Raw genomic sequence first — 15,277 nt, forward strand, 5'->3', positions numbered from 1 at the left:
ATACATCAATCTTCATTGTGATTATCTTTGTAATTTTTTATATCTTTATAAAAAAATATATAATATTAAATAATGTAAAAAGTATAATTACTTTAAAAGATACACTTGCCAAGAAAAGAAAAAGTTTCTTGCAAATTACATGTTATAAGTGTACTTATTGGTCTTCTTATTTGCAATTTTGTTAACCTCTAATTTATTTATATTATTATTTATTTCTAAACGTATAAATGTATCATTTTTAGTGTAGTTTTGAGATTTTTTAAAACATTAACACTACGGTTATTTCAAGATAGAGATAGTACCATAAACAAACAAATTACTCCCTCCATTAAATGCTTTTAAAGAATAATCTTAAATGCTCTTAAATAATCCTACCGTTAATTATTAAAAATGAAGCAGTATTAAATGAAATTGATTAGTTTTTGACTAGTTCTTTTTTCTTGTTCAAATGAATTTGAATTCAAGAACACGTACTTTCTACCTCAATCCTTTCTCTCCCTCGTCAAGTTTTACTATTTTAAAAATGAATTAATACTTTATCCATTCTATTTTCTTTGACCTTTGAGTTTATGCATAAATATTAAAAAAAATAGATTTGATAAAAGTTATTATGCAGTTTCTTAATATACTGGTTATCTTTTATATTAGTAAAATATTTTTATTTGTTATACCCTTTTATATTTTCAAACTCTATAATAAATAGTTAAAGATTTAATAAATAAAAAAAACTATATTTTTTGTTGATATTGTAAAATGGCAATCAAAATGAAACATTATTTTTTTCAAAAATATCAAACAAAATGAAACAGAAGGAATGACATATTTATGAATAATTTAATCTTGAGACTATAATATTTTCTCAAAAGTTATTCGCTCAAAACGTATTTTGGTCTCAACATAAGAAAATTTAAACTTGTATTTTGGAAAAGTAATCATATTTCAAATTTCTTTCTTTAAACTAAAAAAATGGGCCAACTTGAAAAGTTTGTAACTTGAATAGGACCAGACATGAACATTAATTTAAAAGACCGGATTCAATTTGAACCTTTTTGATCTATTCCATTATAATTTGTAGTTTGCATTGTGTCAACAAGTAATGAGTTGAATAACTTCTTTTGCCAATTCTAACTATAAGATATTAAAATGCTAATAAATTTATTATTATAATTTATTAATAATATTATGAATACTAATATATTTGTATAATTTATATATATATATATATATATATATATATATATATATAATCTTTTATTCAGTAATAGTAAATATATGTGCAATATTAATCCTTGTTTAAGATCTATAATATCACTTACCTTTATTCATAAAAGAAATTTATTGATTTAAAGTCTATTTAAATATAAGTTACAAGTATTTTTTAGAATTTCTCTATTGAAAATAAGGGGTATTTTCTAGTAGAGAAATTCTCAAAAATATCTATAAACTTATATCCAATCATATTCTTAAGGATTAATGTTGCCTCTGGTGACAAGGATAAGAGGTTAAAATTTCATTTTAAACATTTTTTGACAATTTTTCTCATTTTGATATGGCACATCATCCAGTCACCTTTTCATTTAAGGCAAAATAAAACTAATACAATATATTAAATATTTTTATTTTAAGTTAATTATTTATTTTGAATTTATTAATGAATAAAAATGTCTTTTAATAAAAAAGTTTAATAGCATCTTTAATCTTTCAAGTATCGCAATTATACTATTTTTTTCAAATTTTAATTGAAAATTTTAATATTTCAAGTATCACAATTATACGATTTTAGTCTTTTAAGTATTACAATTACATAATTTTTGACCTATTTAAATTGTAAATATTATAATTTTCATTCATGTTTTAGATAATACATATTTATTATTATTAAAATTAATAATATATGTAATTTAAATAGATAAAATATCATATAATTTTGATACTTGAGTAACTAAAATACTCAATTGCAATACTTAAACAACTAAAAATATTTAATTAAAATTTGATAGACCAAAAATTGTACAAATGTGATATTTGAAAGACTAAAATTACTCAATTAAAATTTGAGGAACTAAAATTACATAGACATGTACTTAAAGGATCATTAATGTATTTAAGTCTAAAAATAATTTAAAAATACAATTATATCAACTCCTATAAATGAAATATCAACAATTATTTTGTACAAAAACAATTTTAGAAACTTTGTTTTTCAACAAGAGAATTTTTAATTTTTTTTAATTTTTATTTAATTCAATTTTTATTTATCATAATTAATAAGTTAAATTTTAATATTTTAAAAACAAATAAAAATAATATTATTCTATAATATATTATTTCTAATAAATCAAAATATATTTACATGTTTAAAAATGTTTATTTATACATATTTTAACTATAATTTATAAATTCAAACATTATATTCCCTCGCACAAGTTTAATTCTGACTTATTTAACTGAGTTTAACTGCTATTTGTAAAAAGTCTCGCTGTCAGTTTAAAAAAAATTACCATCGGTAAGACTTCTGTAGTTTTATTGTAATTATTACTGAAAAAATCGACCAACTAGTTATATATGGCTAATTGTAATCGGATGTGCATACACTATTTACTCTATCTGATTTAAAGAATATTTTAAAACTATAAAATATTAACAGTTAAAAAGAAAAAACACTTAAACCTAATAGAATTTTAAAATATCTTTTTAAGTAAGAAAAATGATACCATGTGTTTCAAAATTGAAGCAACAGCCACTGGTTATCCTCTTTCAAAAATTGAAAACCAAAATTTATTAAAAGGCTTCATACATCAATAAAACATTAAGGTAATATTTAAACCAACTTTTTCGGAACAAACTTTCAAAATTAACTTCTAAAATTCATGCATCTGAGGAAGAAAAAAAAACTAGCTTTTCTGGAAGAAAAAATTTATCTTCTTTCTCTTCCCAATTCACACTCCTCTCTCTAGTCATCTATTAAACTAAATTAAGAAAACTGTCATTTTTATAGAAGAATAAGAAATAAATTCAAATCATACAATCATACAATCATACATTCATACATAAAATTTCTATTTATGATAAGATCGACTAATCAATATTTATTCCTCGGTATTAAAAAGCTCACACCCCGGCAAAACATAACCTAAGCATCCATCTATATTATTAAAATTGAAAAAGTAACAAACTGAATTAAAAGGGATTACCATAAATATCGAGATGAGATCAAAATACATTTAATAGTCGGAACATTCTTCAGTATAGAAACAGTCCTTTAAAAGCCCTCGTCACATGATAAGCACCAATCAGACATGACAATCAAGAGAATTTTTTATGTTAAAAATCTTCCAATATTCAATCGAGAGACATGCATTGGATTCCAATTAGCTGCTGGGAGGCACAAAGGTTGGAACATGAGATAATAGGTCCCCCGATTAGTAACAGCCACGAAAAATGCTACCATCAAAGTAAAACCGTACAGGGCAAAGTGGCTCTTATTTCTAAACATTACTTCTTCTCCTCCTCGTTTGATGGCTTGTCGTCATTCTTCTGTTGAGGCTGTATAAACAATGCAATCAGAAACGCATAGCAGCACAGGAAATCGAGCAAAAATACCATTTATCCCCACTCCCGAATGAAAAAAAAAAAATTGAAATTTGAGGTAGAGCACTAAGCATAAAAGATCGAAAGCTTGGTAGCAACTAAAGTGTTTGTATGAAAATCTTTTGATCCGTTAAAAAGAAATATATACGTCGGACCAAATTTCTGCAAGCACATAAAAAAATATACTATCCCGGCGATTGTTTGTTATAGCACTTCAAGTACAATACTAACCCTGACAATACATTCGGAAGAGGAAAAACAAAAGCAGAGAATCACTAATGAGAGTGACAAATACTTCACAAAGGTTGTGCTTTCTGATTATGTTTTCATAATAAAAAACAAAGCCAACTACTGTCCTCAGAAGCCATTCAATGGGCAGGCATCATAAAAACTTCACAAAGGATTTCCAATATCAGCCAGATAACACCAAGCAAATTCAACTATTGCCAATTAAGGAAAAAAATAAATATTAATTAAAGAGGGGGGGAAGGTGTTCAGGGTTAACGAAAACCAAGTACTCCAACTATATGAAGTATGAACTATGAATGCACCGACTTTTTCTAAGAAATTCCTTTCAAAGGCAATGTATGCTTTTCCATAGAAAGACTAACCTCAGACTGATTTTGCATGGAGGCCAGCAAATCCTTGACAGAAGGGTCATTCGGGTCAACCCCAGGAAGCTGCAGAAGCAATGAATTATTACTTGGAGCAACAAATACAGCACAACAATCTAGCGCATCTACTATGTTAAAAGAACAAAACAAATCATCACAGGATTATTAGACATACTGATGCAAGGATAGAAGATACAAAGGATTGATCAGCCAACAATTTGCTCATGTCCGACTGGCTTGCTTGATCCTTTGTACTATCTGCTATTGACATTTGGAGAGCTGCAAGCAATAAATGATCAAAAACCAATAACATCATAGCCACCACTAAGATATAAATTAATTTAACCCCATGTCAGGTAAATGTAAATGCAGACAAAATAAACCCTATGCATTGAAATCATTCTGTTTACCATAAAGTAAAAAGAATTATCTACTTCATTAAAGTGCAAACACATGAAGAAATCCTCTCTGCACCATGTTGAAATTTGAAAAGAAGATTAAATGCCCTACATTTGATAACTAGTTCAATCATCAAGATGTATAAACAAGGCATTTCTCATATAAAAGATGGGATGAAAAAAGAACGACTTTCAATTTTTGGCCATGTTTTAATGGAAGAACTATGATGCAAACAGTTGGACATTCAAAAGGGCTGTGTCCATGTTTCCATGTTGAACACAAATCAGATACCATGTGACACTTCAATGCCTCATGAGACACTTAAATTGTACCGTGTTGCAGTGTCTAAGCATGCATCATGATCATGTCAATATCTGTGTTTCTTAGAAACAACATAAAAACTTACCTAGAGCCAACTCAGGGTCACTTGCAGATGCTTCTGACATATCTGTATCTTTTACATCATGGCTAATGGCAGGATCATCCATTGACATTGCTAGTGCCTGCTGTAGTAGGGCATTCTCATCATCCTGTTTCCATTTGAAGGTGAATAAAAATACAAACAAAAATACTACAATATCTAAAAGGAACAAATAGAATAAAATAATACATGAGAACAAATTTGAAACCAAAACAAGCAGGAAGAAGCAAAATATTTTAGTGATGAATATAATGCCTTACATATCCTATCTTTTAAGGGAAGATACATTGAAGTTAGGTTGCACTTAGAAAAGCAAAAAGTTGTTTTTCCAAACTGCCTGTAACCCTTAAGGCCATAACTTCTTGACATCTCTCACAGACAACACACACACAGAGGTTAAAATGCAGAGCATAATTATGGAAAAAGGGGAAAATAATATAGTTGTAAAACATTACACATAGATAAATGCAACAAAAATACCAACCATCAAATCAGTTGTCTTATTCTCAGCTTCAGATGTTGCTGCACTGGCACGCTCAGTCATTGTTGCGTCTTGTGAGCTGGCTGGCTGCTCACCTCCCTTCTCTTGTTTGGCAGCATCCTCTGCAGCCTTTTTCGCAGCTGCTTCTTGCCTGGCTCTCTCCTCTTCCATTGAAACTCTTAGAGCAAGAGCCAATTCGGGATCCAAGTTTGGATCCACACCAAACTCAAATCCAGATACACCACCAGCTGCTGCTGCAGCAGCAGCAGCAGCAAAACCACTTCCACCTTCCCCGTCACCAGTAAAAATAGGTGTACTGTCACAAAACAACATCACATGAATATCTTAAAAGTTGGATAACAAAATAGTGTACATTGAAAAAAGGGATGAAAAAGAAAAAGTACAAGATGAAATTGAGCCCACACACCTTATAAGTACATCAGAAAGAGCATTTGGACCAGATGGAACATGAACAATGTGGCTGGTATCATTATTGTTAACAGCTGCAAGGAGTGCTTCCAGCTTCTCTGTCTTCCCCTCATCTTCTTCACCAAAATTAACAATATCAAGTGCAACACTATTCTTTTTCAACTTTCTCCCAATCATCTCCAACATCTTCTTTTCATGCTTGACAGGACTGAAAAACATCAATTGAGATAATCAAGAAAGAAAATAACTACAACTAATACAACTTTATAAGGTACGAAATATAGATAAGCATACCTTCCAGCAAAGACAATAATCCTCTGCTGTTGCTTTTTATTTTGCCGATGCTTAAGAGCTAATTGTGCCACCTGAATCCCAGCAGCTAGGTTCATCTCACCACCTATTTCTAGTCCTAAATTAGAAAAATAAAATGAAATCACTTTTCAAAAAGGAAGAATCCACCATGACACAATGTGGTAGAAGAATGTGCAACAAACATGTTTGATTCTGCTTTATCATTTTAGAAATGACATTAGAAAAAGTTCAACTTAACCAATAGACATGCCCTATAAGAAGCAACCTTACACAGCTGCAAGTAACATCCAAAAAGAAAAGAGGCTCAACAAAATTGACGTCAATGTCTTAGGGCACACATTATGCAATAAAAAATAAACACGTCTATCACTCGTCTATATTATTTGTAGAAAAAGTGTTCAATGATTTTTGGATTTTCATGATATTTAATGCTTGTAATTTTCATTTTAGTTACCACTATTATTTTTTAACCTAAGTCCCAGGGGCACATGCTAACAAAACAGTAATTTCAATAATAATATGTGGTTAGATTCAATTATAACCCATATCAAATACTACTTTTTCCAATAGGATGTGGTTCAAATTATAAATCTAGAACAGCAAGCCATAAAAACAAAGGTAAAAAAATTCAAAAAAAAATATACAAAGTACTGACCATGCATGCAAGCTAAGATCTTGCCCAGATCACTGGTAGGGGTGACCAAAACACGAACGCCTTTCCCTGCCATTGTGAGAACTCCCACTGTATTTTCTGGATTAGACTGTATGTATTATTAAAATCAAAACGATTCGTCAGCACAAGTGAACCCTACACAATTAACTGAACCTCAAATTTAAAAACCTAATCCGAAACGCAACATCAACAACAAAACCATTAGTTTACCCTATCTCAAGCCAGCTATAATATTGCTAGTATTCTCTAACTCTGACTAATTTTCCAAAAAAAAACTAAAATAATTTAATGAAACGATAACAAATATAAAATAAATTGGAAATAAATTGAAAAAGCGGAATATTGTACGGTTTGGCTTAACCTAACCTGGGTTTTAGCACCGCAAATGAGATTGACAGCGTCTGCTTGAGCTTGAAATCGAGCAGGAGAGTAATCCCCGTTACGCATCCATTCAGAATTGTCGATACAGATCATCGTCGCCTGTTGAATAAAGCAATACGATGAAAAAAGTGTTCCCGTAACATCAAGAAAAACCCTAGAAAATAGAAATTGGCATGCTGTGGTTGGTTGAAATCACGCATGTGTATTAGAGGGAAATTGGGGATTACCTCGAGCACCATTGTTGAAGATTCGGAAGCGAAAGAGTGAAAAAAAAACCTTTGTTCTGTGACCGAAAGCTTAATTTTCCAAAACCAATGATGTAGTGCAGCGTCATACAGAGGAAGATGAAACTTATTGGGCCTACCCAAGCGGGCCTGTTTCGGACCTATTAAAGCCTGTTATCCCTTAGTCTTGGCAAAAAAAAAAATTTTAAAAAATTGCACTCACTACACTTTATATATTTATTTATTATTTAGTGATCTTTTATGTTGATCTTGTCAAGTAAATTTTGCCTACTTTATCAATGGGGTTAGCATGAAATTTAGTTCGATAAATAAATCTTATTCTCCAAAATAAGAGAATATTATTTTGTACTTGACCTTCAAATTATGACCGAAAAGTTTGGAAATCAGTTTTATGATAAATTTTATCTATTAATTTTCATTTAATTTATGCTTAGTTGAGATAAAAATTTTTTGATGAAATAATAGTTTATTTTTCTAAAATTGTCTCAAAAAAACTAATAAGAAAACGTATATTTACATGAATCACATGAATAACAAGACAAAAAGTGATCACAGGCATGAGAATAATCTTTATTATACTAGTCACAATAATATCACATGCCTTGGGAGATTAAAGTCCTTTATGAATCCATAAATACCAAGACTGCATGAAGTAAAATTATTTACGATGGATACGCTATTCATCATAGAAACACAAATTTCTTCATTTTTTTTCTTGTTTCCTTAGCCTCAATAACATGTCTTCCTATGTTACAATGGGCCAAAATTGAAGCTTAATTCTATAAGCATCAATGCAATTTTCAACCTCAAAAAACAATTAAATAATTTAGTAGATAATTATTTATTTTATCATTATCTTTTATTTATTTATTACATCGTAAACAATATATAAACATACAAATATTTTACCTTATATTTCTATCATATTATTAGATGTTGTTGACCTATTTATTACAAGGACAAATTTTACGTACCATTATTTCAATGACAAAAAATTGAAACATCTTTTAATGAAAATAATAAACAAAACATATGTCTTAGATTCACAATTTTTCTTCTATGAACCAACTTGACCCGTGAGTATGCATGGGTAATTAACTAGTTTACATTTTAAAATTTTCACAAGTGTTTTTTTTAACATAGAATTGAACCTACAGGTATCTCTACAGCCAAAAGTAAAGTTATGTCATTATTATCCCCAAAAAAAGTATAAGAGTTAATTACTTATACACTGTCAGTATAAAATTTTTTTACATTGACAACCAATCAGATATTTTAATAGTGTTTTTTTATTTTAATTTAATTAAATAAGTAAATGAAATGACACTATTAAAAGATCTTATTAGTTATCAGTGTAAAAAAACTTTACACTGACAGTGTATAAGTGATTAACTCAAAGTATAATATCAATTAAGGAGAAACTTCTCATTTTATTTACGACATATAATTTTATTTATAGTTAACTTTTTTGTTTTTCAGTTTTTATAAACCTATTTTATTTCCATCTTACAAATTTTAAATTAGTTTTAGTTGATGTTTTAGATTGAGAAAACACAGAAAAGTAGAGAACGTATTTTGTGCCAAGACATGACATAATAAAATAAGAGTGTTTCTCGACACCGGCACGATGTGTGTCTCTTCATAGTTAAAAATTATTGTTGGATGTCTCTTTGTCCTTTAAAGTTTAAAGTTTCATGCCATGACATATGAATTTTTATATATTAACAATGTTAGATTTTCATATGTATGATTTAATATGTGAAAGAAAGAATTAAACAATATACCACCAAATAAAAATGAGATGGAGTTACAAATAAATATTCCAATTAAATTCATCATACTGTCCACAGCACAAGAAAAGCAATCTCAAGATGGAGGAGGGGAAGATGAATCATCGTTTACATTATGATTATGATCATGATGATCTCCATAACTTTGAAATGGTGCATTTTCTTGGGTGTTTGACACATTATCAAGACAAATATCTTTAATCCCTGAGCAGCTTCCTTCCTCACTATTTGAGGCACGGGAATTAGACACAGTTCCATATGACGATGCTGATATTGCGGTAAGGACTGCATAAGAGGAACTTTGTCTGTCCTTCACTCTTCTCTGCCATTTAGAGAGTGATTTTCTTACATTTTCAGTGACCACAGTCTTCTTGAACCTTGACCCCATCTGCATTCACATAGCCAAGATTTTTAAGACGGTTTAAATGTGTGATTCAGTGCAATTGCACATGTGCTGTGTAAAACAAGAATAGAGGAAGATGTGTCAATGGCCTAAGCATCATCAATCATCATACACAACTCCCAAAGGCCTATGAAGGTACTTTGGTATTAAAGGTATTGATGTTATCTTAAAAATCAAGATGCCATAACGACTTGTGAAGATCGGTAGTGATACACTATTATTAAAGGCTAGATAAATAAAGAATGAGACCAATACAATTTTCAGTTAATAATAAAGAGTGTTTAAATGAGTGTTTCAAGTAATGTGTTGGATAACATTCTCAACTGACTATTAACTGTTTGGCGCAGCAGTGCAGGCTCCAAAATATTTTTAGTAGCAAGAACTTGACCTGTGTGATGATGACATAGAGAGGAAACGTTATAAAGCTGCACCAGACTTGGGAGATGACCCTGTGGTAACAAAAGAGCCAAAGTACATATGATTTTGATGAAATTGTAATTCAATTTAATATGCGAAAAGAGTAAAAATCTGTTTGCATACAAGTTTAAAAAAAATAATTGAGAATTTTCTATTAAAAATAAAAAAGGTTTTTCCGATATAGAAATATTTGTTGTATCTAAACAGACTCTAAAAACATTGACAAGAAGTATTGTATACCCGAATGACAAGCGGATCACGATAAATGTGTGGTTGCTCATGAAGCAAGAAGGATCTTTAATTTCCCACTGAAAACAAAATAAAGGCAACATAGATTAAGCAAGTATCCGATTTTTGTGAAGTCCTCACTTTAGCCAAAACCAAAAAAGTTAGGGTAATATGGCAGCATGGAATGGTGTTGGAGAGCTAACATACTTATGGTACAACACCAACTACCTAGAGTTACGTACTGCAATATGCAAACAATCTCAGTTTCTTACCAGGGACCATAAGAATGTTGCCATTTCAAATGCATTCTGAAAGATAACAAAAGGGAAAAGGTATTAAGAAGTGTATCAGCAATGAAAAGCAAAATGGAAACACAAAATTACGTACCAAGAAGGATATCAATTGTATTAACCGTAACAGAAACCTAGGCTTTCCAAACCAAAATAGCTCATCTCTTAAGTTAAACCGGTGAGGTTTGATAACTGGGCAACGATCTACAATTTCAACAGCCAACTTTACCACCACTCGATGCAATTTAGTACCAATTATGAGGATCAACTATAATGCAAGTCAATACAGGAAAAATAGTTAGTGAAATGTAACTACCAGTGAAAAAGCCATAGCAAGCATTATCAAGACTTACAATTGCTGGAACGAAGGAAAGCCAAAAGTAAAAGTTGCTTCCTGAATAAAAATTATGGAGTTTAGTGTCATACAGTCACACTAGGTCCATGAGTAAAACTACCATCATATTTCAGAAATAGAACACTATGCCAGTGTTATGAGAGACCATACACATGATTACTAGTCCAAAATGGACTTTTTATTTACATCATTGCAAAATCTCCACAATAAATGGTTGTAGTCATCACTTATCACCACATTATTAGAAAATTGCACTGGTATCGTTATAAAGGAGTAGCTACAAAGATATGATTCTGGTAATAGCTCTCGCTGAGTTTTTTTGTCCTAATTAATTCAAGGAAGAAAATGTTTATCAAAGTAGATGAAAAACTTTATGTTGCATTTGGTTTCTGCATGTCATGCTTCCCATAATAAAAGAATACCTACTACAACAGTTTTACTCAGAAGGGTTGTACATGTCAGCTACACATATATGCAGTTACCAAAGCAGTACTGTTCACACACCACACATTTTGAATTTTTTATAGCTGAAGTCACCAAGTTAAAACATATTACCTGCTCAAGTTGCTTAAGATCACATCTGACCAACATACTTTTAAGCTAGAACTTACTTAAACTTACCGTGAAAATTTAGAAAAATACAGCAGATGGCATATACCCAGAGAAGCACACTGCAAAACAAGTCCAAATGAAGCCATCAAATTTATTTTTTAGAGCCAGATCAGAATAAAAAACTCAAAAATGAAAGAAGTTGAAAAATATAGATAATCATAAATATATTTCCCAATTCAATAATGCTAGAAAACTTAAAAGTCTAATTAGTATTACAAAATTACAGTAAAAAATTTAATATGATAAACAAAGCCACCAAATTTATCTGAATAAAGAAACAATACCTAACACCAACTATGTCACGAAATTCCTCGTCCATGCTTCGAAGCATATAGTTGTGGAAATCGTATGTTAGGGGAAGCTCATGATTCTATAAACACCAGAACAAAGAAGAAAACGCAGAAATATTAGCTAGCAAACTTAATTTGTCATCTTCAGTTCTTCAGTCTTCACTTTTGAACAATGAGAAAGAAGGGGGAAAAGGTAATACAGATCCGCTCATATCTCATGAATCATGAGCTTTCCTTTCTTTGTTTTTAGTTAGATGAGATTGTACAAATAGATATCATATGTACTACTACCATAAGGAAATCCAATGTATCCACTAATTTCCTCCATGAACTTGGTGCCGTAAGATATTTAGTTGAAAACTATAGGCTTAGTGCTTATCTATACTTTTTTTACTTGATGGAAGTTACTGTTATGTTATGACAAAAAATTTACTCACGGTAATGAAGCCTAAGCGCAATGCCATGTAATCAGCTCGGTGAATGGAACTCCAAAATTGGCGGCTGAAACATAGCTGCAATACAGATTCGTCAGCAATCTCAAAAGCCAAGGAAAATGTTACTACAGTGTCAAAAACCTTTACATGAAGGAAAAAAAATTCCATTTTACTTCCAGCAACATGCTGCTTTTAGCCTTTTAACAAGCTTATGCAAGAGATAAATTATGGCAACTAGCAAGTACACAGTACATTTGCATATGCTTCTCTTGTTGGAAACAATCTTTACAGAACATGTTGAGGGGGAAGGAATTTTAATTGAGCAGTTACCGTATTTGATGAACTATAGTTTAATCTAAAACAGAAGTGATTTGAATTGATTTTTTCCTATTGGAATTAAGATATTATTAATGAGATCAATCCATTCCATGATTAGTTCAAACAATGAAATAAGAACAACATGCAGTAATAAACCATGAGTAGATACAATATTTCATGCATTGTCAAAGATCTTATGCTTAAAGAGAGAAAAACAGAACAAAAATGACTGCGTAGAGTACCAGCCAAACTAGAATTTTGTGATTACTCCAAGGATGGGATGTACGGTGAAAGATGAATGTACTAAGCCGCCTCAATCTTATGCTTGATGTACTTTGTGGAGTATCTAAACTAAGACAATTTGATAAAAACGGATTATTATTTAAAGAAGAGATCAAGCTTGATGTATCGCAAAATAATTATCGACTCGATGAAAGTATGCAATTATCAGATACTTAGAAGTCAGAACCTTGTATGCTTTGTATAGCAGTAGTCTTTGCTTCATTTTCCCATGTTCTCCAGCTATATATCTGAATAAACTCTAAAATAAGAAAATCAGTTCCTAACCAATTAAAATAGAACAGAAAGAAAGTTTAATTAAATCAGGACCATTTTAACCTTGATCATGGCCAGGGCAACAGCAATAAAGCTATAGGTAATATGGGTGACCCCAAGAACAAACACAAAGCGATGAAGCTGTTCAAGACTTTCATAAGAAGCCAATGATTCATGACCCTGTAAAGTGATGAGTTTTCAGTGAAAGTGTTCCTGTGAAGTCTACTTTAGAATTGAACTATTGATCAGATTAGAATTACTGAGAAGGACTAGTTTTCTTGCATTACCAACAGAAGGCAAAAGCATACCAAATTTACGATTGAAACATCCTAATTCCTAGGATGTGAACTGAAAGGAATAGGAAAGTTTACCTCAGGACAATAATTATGCCGGCCAGAGATCTCTAGTCCTTTGAAATCTGTTTTATTTATAGATTCTGAACTTGGCCAAACAATACGTTTCGCAGAATTCTTGTCCATTGCACATGGAAAAAATCTGCTGCTCAATACCGATGACTTAACACAAATCTTTGCCACAAAAATAATCCAATGACCCATCAGCAATGACAGAAGTCCAAAAAGCATTAATTCTGCTCAAAAAAGACTCCACATATTTATAGTTGTAAGTTCTACTAGTCCAAACATAAACATAACAAAATAAAAACATATTAATGGAACCATTTGGGTATACAATTTTCTACCTTCTTTGATCTTTTCCAGAGCAGAAAGCAGAGATTTTCTCTTGGTTTTGTCTAACCACTGTGACATTACTCAATGAATAAGAAACCATAAAAGTGAGAAATTAGAAGGAGAGAAAAACCAAGGATGATGATATACTTATGTACCTTTACTAATTTTTTTAACGTGCCTTGAAACAAGAAACTGAGAGAAACCAAGACAGTGATGACAGTTGCCACAGCATATGTGGGGGTTTCAGCTAAGGATCTTCCTTCTTCATTTTCTTCCCCCATGTCTTGTATCCGTCCTCAAAACAAAACATGAAAATTGTGTCCTTCAATGGGACTTATAAAGAAAAAACCTCCATCACAGGAACAGACAACCCTATTGTGTGTGTGGTCTCTTCATTACATAACATAGTTAGGGTCATTTATGTGGAGATGGAGTTGGTGGTGGCTTTGGTGAGGCAAAATGTTGAGACTGTGTCCTAAGGAAATTAATAATAAGCACATGCATGTGCTGCCACGAACCAGTTGGGAATAATGGTCCCATTCACTGATCTCCCAACTATCTATCTAGGTTCGGTTAACTAGTCACTTCATGTTGGATCTGTCGCATGGCCACGCTTCAACAACGACACAACACAACGTTATGGTCACTTGTTCACCAATGAGAATTCGCAGATGCAACATTCCAAGGTAAAGTTTTCGGCTTAAACAATCTCGTTCCTCATGTAGATCAGGATCTTTAATGAGGAAAAGAAAGCGGAAAAATATGTATATATAAATAATTATTCCTAACAAACCATAATGCATGATACATATCTACGTGCGTGTTAAACCCATTTATTGTGTTTCATATTAATTGATGAAAGATTAGGTCCATTGACCCAATGTCACTAATCTTGCCCCTGCTTTTCATCACGCAGTAGTGGTTGGTGTGAATATTGATATTTCAATAATTGAACTCGTCAACTATGTTATTTTATGTCATTCTAATCCCCAAATAGTGCCAAAAAAACCTTTACTAAATCACTTCAATATTATGGGTCCTTTTTTCCCATTAGAAACGGTGATTAATAAAAGCAGAATTTATGATAAGCCTAATACGTTGAGTTACTGATATATTTCACGATTGATCAGGACTTAACTACCAGTAAATGTGCTCACGTATTTATTTTAGAAAGGAAAAAAATTGCAATCTTTGAGGAAAAAGTACAGGCATCGGCTGTTTTTGCGTTAGGTCTGAATCAATATATTAAAAAATTATTCCAAAAAAAAATTGTGAGCGAGGCAATCAAGAAAACTGAAAAATTTTAGCCACGACACAGATTAGAATGGACACAACACTTTGTAAACAATA

General features: G+C 31.2%; 2 protein-coding genes across 5 annotated transcripts; both read right to left on the reverse strand.

Annotated features, from left to right (window-relative positions):
• Window positions 1–3,176: 3,176 nt before the first annotated feature.
• LOC109801642 (26S proteasome non-ATPase regulatory subunit 4 homolog) lies at window positions 3,177–7,679 on the reverse strand. The gene is made up of 10 exons (XM_020362757.3): window positions 7,529–7,679; window positions 7,287–7,400; window positions 6,903–7,008; window positions 6,230–6,344; window positions 5,934–6,143; window positions 5,510–5,822; window positions 5,011–5,134; window positions 4,381–4,484; window positions 4,203–4,271; window positions 3,177–3,546 (listed from the first exon to the last, which is right to left on the reverse strand). The coding sequence occupies exons 1-10, from the start codon at window positions 7,538–7,540 to the stop codon at window positions 3,496–3,498; spliced, it is 1,218 nt and encodes a 405-aa protein (XP_020218346.1). The 5' UTR covers window positions 7,541–7,679; the 3' UTR covers window positions 3,177–3,495.
• Window positions 7,680–9,353: 1,674 nt separating this feature from the next.
• Window positions 9,354–15,145, reverse strand: LOC109801082 (MLO-like protein 4). 4 transcript variants are annotated; one of them, XM_020362068.3, is made up of 15 exons: window positions 14,083–15,145; window positions 13,939–13,996; window positions 13,610–13,827; window positions 13,302–13,418; window positions 13,153–13,213; window positions 12,926–13,029; window positions 12,369–12,443; window positions 11,926–12,011; window positions 11,651–11,700; window positions 11,028–11,068; window positions 10,772–10,942; window positions 10,657–10,692; window positions 10,397–10,464; window positions 10,128–10,188; window positions 9,354–9,724 (listed from the first exon to the last, which is right to left on the reverse strand). In XM_020362068.3, exons 1-15 carry the CDS (start codon window positions 14,206–14,208, stop codon window positions 9,413–9,415), a joined length of 1,584 nt encoding a protein of 527 aa, XP_020217657.1. In that variant the 5' UTR covers window positions 14,209–15,145; the 3' UTR covers window positions 9,354–9,412. The 4 variants fall into 4 exon arrangements, with proteins under 4 accessions (XP_020217657.1, XP_029127568.1, XP_082922574.1 ...); XM_029271735.2 differs by having other exon boundaries at window positions 10,068–10,188; XM_083066448.1 differs by having other exon boundaries at window positions 9,535–9,724; window positions 10,075–10,188.
• Window positions 15,146–15,277: the final 132 nt, after the last annotated feature.

The sequence above is a fragment of the Cajanus cajan genome, chromosome 11 (assembly GCF_000230855.2).
Source record: "Cajanus cajan strain Asha chromosome 11, NIPB_CcT2T_4, whole genome shotgun sequence".
Lineage (NCBI taxonomy): Eukaryota > Viridiplantae > Streptophyta > Magnoliopsida > Fabales > Fabaceae > Cajanus > Cajanus cajan.

Excerpts from the sequence above, each read along its gene's own strand:
- LOC109801642 (XM_020362757.3), bottom strand. Across the intron at positions 7,009-7,286 it reads TTTGCGGTGCTAAAACCCAG|TCTAATCCAGAAAATACAGT; the intron begins GTTAGGTTAAGC and ends TAATACATACAG. Across the intron at positions 5,823-5,933 it reads CTTTCTGATGTACTTATAAG|TACACCTATTTTTACTGGTG; the intron begins GTGTGTGGGCTC and ends GTTTTGTGACAG.
- LOC109801082 (XM_029271735.2), bottom strand. The coding sequence starts at position 14,208 with ATGGGGGAAGAAAATGAAGAAGGAAGATCCTTAGCTGAAACCCCCACA. Across the intron at positions 13,419-13,609 it reads GGCATAATTATTGTCCTGAG|GGTCATGAATCATTGGCTTC; the intron begins GTAAACTTTCCT and ends ATCACTTTACAG. Across the intron at positions 11,069-11,650 it reads TATTTTTCTAAATTTTCACG|GAAGCAACTTTTACTTTTGG; the intron begins GTAAGTTTAAGT and ends ATTTTTATTCAG.